Genomic DNA, 9,403 nt, shown 5'->3' with positions numbered 1-9,403 from the left:
GAGCCTACAGTTGAATGTCGAAGACAATCACGGAATTAGGTGTCGTAGAAAGTGGTTAATTACAAACAACAAGTCAATACATACATCAAACGAATCGGTTATTTCCACAAATTAAAATAAAATGATCAAAACTTATATGAATGTTACTTCAGGGACAAGACCAAGTAATCAACATTAATAAACATAAATTAAGCAATCAGTAAACCAAAAACGTAAACAATTATAAACAAAAGGATAACGGTATTAAACGTTTCATTCTGCATTGCGGTTAAACCAAGTAAATTTCAAAAACAAAGATTGAAACATACCAAAAGTATAAAATGCGGCATACAAATATGATATAAAGAAATGCAAAAATTACTACCTGCATTAAATATCACAAAATAACAACAATTATGGAGCGACGCGTTCACGACCGCCATTCAAGACAAGATGCCAAACATAACCCCCGTTTGTGCTTCCTGGATGGCGCAGGTAGTTTTTTCCCACCTAGAAATTGCATGGTTGCCAACTCTCAAAAAATGTAAGTATCGTCGTAAGTTGTATATACAGGGTGGAAGCTCTCAAATGTTACAGTTTTATGGACTCGCCTACTAAGAGAGAGGATATAAGTCAAAAACTTTAGCAAGGTGAAGTGTTGTGTGTAAAGCGAAACTTCGATATTTTGTGTGGACTGTGTACGGAATGCATATGCTTCTTTTTGTACTTTTCACCAACCAAAACTTTGGCCTTACTTCAGCAACTGATTTCTCGGGTACTTTGGAATGAATTTACGGTACCATGTGGCACGTACATTTTTGGGTGGTTCCATTGTTATTGCCCCCACTTTCTCAGGGCCTTTCGGGGAAATTTAGGCGGCTCTCGGCATTTTTAAGGGGACAACGCCACAAAATTCTTGTCTGGAATAAACTTATTTGATGTCCATAGAAATAAGCACTATCATTGGCACTAGTCTGTGCCGACTGCTACTTATGATTTGAATCCCGAATTCACTTGAAAGTAGGTCAACTCGATCTTCTTTGCTACAACGTGAATCTCCCGAAAATATTTGGACTAATAGTATTGAGAAGTGGAGCTGAGTGTTGACAGTTGTACAAAGGGTACCGAGATCTACGACAATTAAGGCAGTTTGTAAAACCATGGTGAAATAAATTATTGACCACAGTTCATATAAACATTTTTATTTATACACTATATTAATATTATTCTCAGTCCCATGTTTAACATACAATTCAAAATTTAATTTCCAGCTCGGTTTGACCCGCTTAGTTATCCACTAGCAGCAATTCCGTTTATTTTTCTCATTTACAGCCCTCCTCGCATCATCTTAACAATTGAAGTAAATAGCACATTTATGAGTTTCAACATGCATTACAAAGCCGCCCAGCATTTCTGACGGGCAAATTTGTATTTTAATAAACATTAACTGTTAGTGAATCATTTTTTTTTTGCTTATGGATTCTTGTCGAATAGGTACTTGCACTTAAAAGTATTTTGTGCAAAGGTGATCTCAAACAACTGATTATCAAATATATATCACGACACTTAAAAGCTGCTTACTTTACATAACAAAAATACTTTCTCCTAATTACACATTTAAGAATTTACCCTTTCATTCGCGCGACCACGTTTTGCCTTAACGAATATGAAATTTAAGCCTCTTTTACACCACACCTTTCATCTTAAGATACACTTACATATATTTACAATAATTAATACTGCATTACAGATTAAGTAGAAATTGAAAGCTTTCTAGGCTAGAGTTTATTTACATCCAAAAATAGCATCCGTACGTATTAATGGCAGGTTTAACATTTATGGGAATTTTTCACAACGTACTCGTATAATGAACTTGAAGGGAACGTAATAGTCTACAGTAACAATTATATACGAACAAGTACTAGAAGAAAGAATTATTTAGTCATCATAAAGCAAAAGCGAACCGAGTAATAGGTATTAGGCTATTTGGACCCTCTTACAGAAACTTAACCATTTAATACGAATGTTAAAACACCGCATGCCTCGCCGCCTTCCTTACATAAGCGTAGAAATTTCCCAAAATGAAATAAACAACAATAAAAGCGGTGTTCCAACAAACATATAAGAACTACACCTTATAAAAACACCTTCGCTCGGCAAAGAGCCGAAGTTGTCGCACAAGGGGTTGATAAATAAACTATCTAATCTATGAAACAATTTAACCATCAACTGGTAGAGTTACCATGAGAGATTGGTGGCGCTATGCGAACAAACTACACCAGTAGATAGCCGAAACTATAAATTATTCTTAATAATAATACAATAGAGTAAGTGCACATTTAACAGCAAAATAGGTGAAAACTCTACCTTTTGGAGTTTCGTGAAGAAACTGTAAAATGTAAAGCACCTTCGTTTGGTGTAATGTCCAATCAGTGATTCTAATTGTATAGAAAAAAAAGGTACTTAAACAATAAGTGAGCGTTAACTTAGTAATTATATTAAAGTGTCTAGAATGGTACATGATATAAGAAGAAAGCTGATTGGCCTCCAGGTGGCGCTCAACGAGAAGATTCGGATTCCCAAGTCTCGAACTTCGTTATCTGCAACAGGAGTTTGGGGTCATTTGTGGACGCCTAGGGGTCCGTGAAAGTTGGAGCGTCCATATGAAAGGAATTAAGTTCCAAGTATCTCATAATTTTGTGCTGCTATTTAAAATTTTGTGCTCATCAGGTTAATGAGTACCTAATTCAACTTTTTCTGATGACACTCCAAATTCACGCTGGATTGTCAACATGGATATTTTCAAAATTTTCTTTTACTATAATTTTGTGTTCATTTTGTGCTGATAATTTAAAATTTTGTGCTCATCACGTTAATGAGTAATTCATTGTTTTCTGATGACACTCACTTCACAACTTCGCGCTGTAGTGTCAACATTGGTATTTTTAAAATTGTTTATTGCGTTAATTTGGTCTCATTTTGTGCTAATTTGTTCTGCTAATTTACAATTTTGTGCGAGTCACGGTAGAGTTTCAAATTTTTTGGGATGTGCCGCCAGTTTATCACTGCAGTGTCAACATAATAATTATATATTTTAAACATTTCATTTTATTTACGTTTTGTGCGAATTTATATAAGTACGTACCTATGTACAGGGTGGCCAAATAAGAATGCGAGGTACTGTATCTGGGAACCTGTCCATCGTAGAGGTTTGCGGTAAAAAAAAGTTATTACTAAAACGGCCACGAGAAAAACCTGCAAAATATTTTTAAGTTTCTGAAATGGCCGCTAGGGGGCGTAACTGCAATTTGGAATCTAAAAAAGTGATTTTTCCGTGAATTCCGCTATATTAACCTAACAACAAAATGTCTGGTCTTTGAAGACAACGATAATCTGAACCTTTTTTGTTTGACAATTTTTCCTGTATCTCTAAAAGTGGTGGGGAGTATTCAAAGGTTTCCGTAAAGAACGCCATGTACCTTCGAAACGGCTGAGCCGATTTTAACACACTCGGGTTAATTGAAAAGAGTTATTCTTCGGCTACAAATATTGCAATATTTGAAGTTTTGTTAGTTTCACATATCGCCGCTTGAGGGCTTTCTTGGACATTCCGACAGAAATGGTTAATTTTCTCAAAAAAATTAAATGCGTTGGTTTGATTTTTTTTCATGAATGATGCTTAAACAAACTCGCAAAAACCGCATCTCGATATCTTGTACCTAACCTAACATTTAGGCCAATGAAAATGTTATACCCTTATTATATAATTATATTTATTATATAAATTGTGGCCCTAAGGTGGATCGACTTAAAAAAGGAAGCTTTTAATGCCGCCGTAAATGCTCAAAATGCTGATACTATAATATATATATGCTGTTTTCGCGAGCTGTACATTGTGCGTTGGCCGTTTTCCTAGGTAACGACTCGACGGATTTTGTTCAAATTTTGTTATTTTGTTATGAATTGCTGTGTGCAATGGTATGCGGTCACTACACCACTCACAAAACACCCGCCCAGCTAGGTCAAAACAAATCAAAATTGAAACTGAGAATTTTATCATTTCTCCTTGTACACATCCAGCATCTGCTAAAAGAACAATCCTAATATTGACTTAAAATTTCTCAATTTGAGAGACTTGGTGGCCTCGATCAACTTCCAAAGAGTCAACCACACAAATTTGCATTAACACATAATTCTTGGCCACGAAAAGAAATTGACATGAAAAACTCTATCCGGGTGGCACAATGGGTTCGAATAAACACAATTAATTGATTGACACAACAAAACAAAAAGAAAAGCTATTAAAGTCCGTTTGGACATAATACACGGACGCAGGCGGGCAACGAATAAAAAAAGAAATCTTAAAATTACTTACAGTGTTTTTCTTAATTCAAATAATCCGGCCGAAATTAGCCACATAAGGCGCCCTTAACTCACTCACTGTTTATGAATTTATAACATTGCTCTCAATTTTCTCTCTAAATTTCCAACTGATGTTGGAAGACGCAATTATGGCCACTTTCTCAGCCAGTCCGTGCAAGGGCGCCACTACTCCTACAGGCAAGAAAAATCTTGACGATAAATGTGCGCATGCGCAGTTTGCGCAATGTCAACTTTCTTATTTATAGCGATATTTTTTTTGAAATTTTAACCACAGATGCTTTTAGTCAAGACAAGCATATTGCATATTCTAAAAATGAAATGTGCGCATGCGCAGATTGCGCAACGTCAACTTTCTCATTTATGAAGTTATTTCCTCGAAATTTTAACCGCAAATGTTTCTAGTAGAGACAAGAATATTGCATATTGTAAAAATCAGATGTGCGCAGGCGCAAACTACGCAATGCCAACTTGTTTATTTATGGACATCTATTTCTTTGAAATTTTAACCACAGAGGTCGCCACAGATGCCGCATATTATAAAAATGATATGCGTCCTTGGCCTACAGCAATAACATCCATTTATCCTAAATCAGTCTATTTCAAGCGCACTAGCCAATTACAAAATGGGAAAAAAATTTTTCTTATAGAACGTGGCCTGTAGAATCCATAATTTCAAACAGTTCCAAGATTGTGCTACTAGTTCAAAAGTTACAGCCCTCTGAATTTTCTTTGGAAATTGGTTTCTAGTCTATAACTTTTGATTGAGAAGTCTGATCGAAAAAGTACGAATTGTTTTGGATTCTACGCACCAAAATTAATAAGAAAAAGTATTTTCCCGAGAAATTTTGGTGCAGTCGATTTTTGGAAAAAAGGAAGGTTATACACTGCCTTTTTTTGGTCCCGAAGAAAAAATTGTCTCAGATCGACCCGGAAAAAAAATTTTCTTATAGAACGTGGCCTGTAGAATCCATAATTTCAAACAGTTCCAAGATTGGGCTGCTAGTTCAAAAGTTACAGCCCTTTGAATTTTCTTTCGAAATTGGTTTCTAGTTTCTTTTTTTTGAAGGACATTCCCTTTTGGGGTAGTAACAACCTAAATGGGAAAACAAAAAATAACTAGGACCGGGCTGAAGTTACATTCGTTTTTTTAAATCAACGGCCATCGAAAGTGATGGCACCGGGACCAATTCTCACCCCCTTTTTGGGAAATAGCCCTAAACCCCGACGAATTCGTCTCCGAAGTTGACGAATTGTGCAAGTGTGTGAGTGAGTGAGTTTTGCACGTGGAGGCCCAAGGGCGCACCTAAAACCCTCCACCTGTAGTTTTTCGAAAAGTGCCCCACAGTTCGAGAAATTCCCTTTTGTTTGGTCAATGGCGCGGTATACACTTTTCGAAAATTGACAGTTAGGGGGATTTAGGTGGGCCCTTGGGCCTCCACGGCGCCCTTATCCTCCGCGTGCAAAACTCACTCACTCACACACTTGCGCAATTTGTTAACTTCGGGAACCAATTCGTCGGGGTTTAGGGCAATTTGCCAAAAAGGGAGTGAGAATTGGTCCCGGTGCCATCACTTTCGAAGGCCGTTGATTTAAAAAAAAAACTTCAGCTCGGTCCTAGTTATTTTTTGTTTTCCCGTTTAGGTTGGTACTACCCCAAAAGCGAATGTCCTTAAAAAAAGGCGAATGTAACTTCAGGCTGGTTAACTGTAATGTAAAATTGCGATACATATCCCCATCTCACTCACCGAAGCTTCCCGCACCCCACAGTCCACAGTGGGAGCGGTGTGACTAATTAATCGAGTTGCGCCTCTTTATATTTCTCACTCGACGCTCTAATTTAAATTTAGTATTCTCGCTCTAATCTAGGCATTTCCGTTGCACAAAATTTTAAATTAGCAGCACAAATTATCACAAAATTATGAGATACTTGGAACTTAATTCCTTTCAAATCGACACTCCAACCCGACGCCTAGGTTAACTTACCGTTGTAAACGTGACGAGGAGTTTGCGGCCTGTCGGGGAACGCGAGATCTGCTTTGAAAAACCTGCATTAACACAGTCCCAAACAAAGTGCGCCACTACCTGAGTCGGTGGTTTGGAACGTGAACGCCTCGGAGATCGGACTCCATCCGTATTTATTCCGCGACTGTACCTTGGCCTCGTAGATCTGCGCCGGCTCCAAAGCCCGAATGACGTAGCTCATCGTCTGCAATCCGGGCGCCTGTATCGGCATCGCCGGCAAAATCACGTCCCTCCAATCGGATCGCCGGTCGATGTACTGCCGTCCGTAGCCCATGTTGTAGTAGCCCGTTGAAGCGAAGGTTCTGTTCTCCTGAACGAGCACAATGCGATTAAAGTCACACTGAGGAAGTACCTACTCTTTTAGAAGACTGATGCTGCAAAGGCCTCGGGTGGCCATCCTCTCCGTTTCCGCTCACCTCCGGCAGTCTGCGATACAGCAGCTTGAACTCCTCAATGGGACTCAGAGATTCGACGGCCCAGGTTATGTTGTAGCTATCTCGCCATTGTCCTCTGGATGCGCTGCTGAATTTCGCCGGGTTCGGTTTACCTGTAGACAAGCGAGGTTTAGTATGTTCGTAGCTGTCGAAGGGGGCGATGCCGGACCTGTCAGTTGGACGCTCTTCCTTGTTTTGCCCAGTTGGTTGTCGGCGACGCAGGTGTAGTTGCCAAAATCGGACCGATGGACTTTGCGGATGACCAGCGTGTGACGTGAGCCACGAGATTCCATAATTCTTCTTTCGGTCGTGTCCAGTTGCATCGTATCTCGGTACCATAGCACCTGGAGGAAAAACGAAAGTGTTACTTGATACCTCTTGTTTTTTTTCGAATATGTAAATGTAAGGTCGTTGCCCTTATTCAGAAGAGATTATCGCAAAAATTGCATTTCATAAACTGCCTTAGAAAAGCAAGGGAACGTTCAAAGAATTACGTAATACTATCCAAAAATTATTACAGTACGAACGGACCTTTCCGGTGCATAAGTTTTGAGTGGCGTTTCGATTAATAAAAAAGAAAGGTCGCACCAATTAATTCTATTACAGAATTAAGGTAACGTAAATTTTTTGATTTGTATAAAAATAACGATCGGTTCTCCTGAGGAACACTTAGTCAGAAAATTTTAAAGGAACAGGAACAGCTGTTTGCTGGACGTTCTCGGAAATCTCGGGTAAACCCAATCAGGCCACACTGTAACGCCAGGAATCAGATAAGTTCAGTCAATGGCGGCGGTCACTTCGAAAAAACTAAAACAAAATTACCCTAGCGGGAATGAAAGCAGAAAAGAGAGAAACAAAACACAAATTGATTAGCAGTGTCTACGGGAAGGCGAATGCAGGAGAGCGAAACAACAATACCCCCCCACCCCATAATTAATAGAACAAGAAGTAGTAAAAAGCTTATCTTGCAATAAAACCGTACGAAAGTGCAAAAGACAAAAGATCTCCGCTAAATAACGGCTTAACCATTTACAAAATGTCGCTATTTCATGGGGGGATCGGCGGTTTTCCCAGCCGACGCAGCGTATTCCGTTATCCACATTGCAAAATTAAAACTTCCTTAATTAATTGCGCGGCCTGCGGACGCCCTAACAATCTGTAATTGGTCTTAAAATTCAAATTAATTTAAAGCGTGCCTTTGGAGACCACTCCCGACTTAATCGGATGCTGTTCCTCCATCTCATTAAATTATCTACCGTTAATTACATTTCCCTAATTTTCTGGATAAAATTTCTAAATTCATAATTATAATTAACCCCCATTATCTCTTGGAATTACTCAGGTCAGGTATGGTCTTGCAGATTTAATGCTTGTTTCAAATTAACGTAGTGTGATAATCCACCCTTATGGTTAGGTTACACACCTTTACATCTGAAACAAAAATATAATATGCTCTGTATATAACCAATCGACCGTTATGTTATGGGTTGTGTTATCTCAATTGATCGTACAGGTATTTTGATGTGTTTCTGTATTGAATTAATTTTGTTTTTATGAACGTGTTTAATTGCATTTGATTTGATTATATGATTTGTATCATACAATTTGAGATGTTTTATTTATGTGTATTTTCTCTTGCATTTTATTGCTGTAGGTGATTTATTTCATGTATATGTGTGGTCTATGTCGGGGTTTTTGTCCCGTAGAAGGTTTCTCTGGAATGGTCTTGTGTGCGTAATATATTTGTTTGTTCTTGTCATTTCTTACGCACAAAAGTTCCGTCTTTTATTTAATTCCCTTCCCGATTATGTCTCACGTCCCAACACATACAAGAACCGATTACACAACGTAGGAGTCCATTCAGGCCACCCATATCGAGCCGACTGCCATCCAAATTCAAAAGTGCCGCGAAACGTTCATCGTTTCGACTTGAAAGGTAGGTGGCTCTGCGTGTAGTTTTTTTCCCAGAGTTGTCAACGGTAAGTATAGGGTAAGTCAACGTTTACAGTGTCGGCTTGACAGACCCCTGTACCATCGTGTTCTAAATGACAAGAGCTTTTGAACTCAATTAATGAATTTCAGTTTTTACACAGACACACTCAAATATGGTTGAATCTGGCCTTGCGGAAATTGAAGTTTCACTACCTGCATTAAAGTAGCGTGATTGACGCATCTTAAACGAAAAAGCAAAGGATATAGTTGAATATTGCAATGAACGTTTGTTTCCATTTTGTAGAATGAGTACATCAGTGCATTACATAACCGCTGTATGACATGTGCATTTTAAATTCAATAGAAAAGTCCCACTCTACTGCTTTTATATTGCGCCCTTATTTTACTTCCTGAATACTATAATCAGATTTTATCATCTGATTGGATATCGTATTCAAGCCACGTAAAAGGAGACGCAACTGCATTTTTGCTTTGCCAATAGCCGCAACATTGAAATCATGCAAAGTTTACCAATTACTTCCTTGTAGAACCGCAATTTAGTATCCTTTATACTCTTAAAATAATGCTACGATCTCACAGATCTCAGAAGTTGCGTTCCGTTTTGCAAAAAGCCGACCGACGTGATGATGCCG

General features: G+C 38.5%; 1 protein-coding gene across 2 annotated transcripts in view; it reads right to left on the bottom strand.

Moving 5' to 3' along the window:
- Positions 1–1,194: 1,194 nt before the first annotated feature.
- LOC116179964 overlaps positions 1,195–9,403 on the bottom strand; it is a 29,493-nt gene continuing 21,284 nt past the window's right edge. Inside the window, exons 2-6 of one of the 2 annotated variants that reach the window (XM_031499786.1) lie at positions 6,988–7,162; positions 6,741–6,931; positions 6,445–6,694; positions 6,346–6,396; positions 1,195–2,579 (exon numbers count right to left, since the gene is read on the bottom strand). In XM_031499786.1, the coding sequence (XP_031355646.1) occupies positions 2,473–2,579; positions 6,346–6,396; positions 6,445–6,694; positions 6,741–6,931; positions 6,988–7,141 (753 nt within the window). In that variant the 5' untranslated portion in view covers positions 7,142–7,162 and the 3' untranslated portion in view covers positions 1,195–2,472. The remainder of the gene's footprint in view (positions 2,580–6,345; positions 6,397–6,444; positions 6,695–6,740; positions 6,932–6,987; positions 7,163–9,403) is intronic. The other variant, XM_031499787.1, reaches the window with a different exon arrangement.

The sequence above is a fragment of the Photinus pyralis genome, unplaced genomic scaffold, assembly GCF_008802855.1.
Source record: "Photinus pyralis isolate 1611_PpyrPB1 unplaced genomic scaffold, Ppyr1.3 Ppyr1.4_LG9, whole genome shotgun sequence".
Taxonomy (NCBI): Eukaryota; Metazoa; Arthropoda; class Insecta; order Coleoptera; family Lampyridae; genus Photinus; species Photinus pyralis.
The sequence above is the reverse complement of the archived record's forward strand: the minus strand, read 5'-3'. Positions and strand labels throughout refer to the sequence as shown.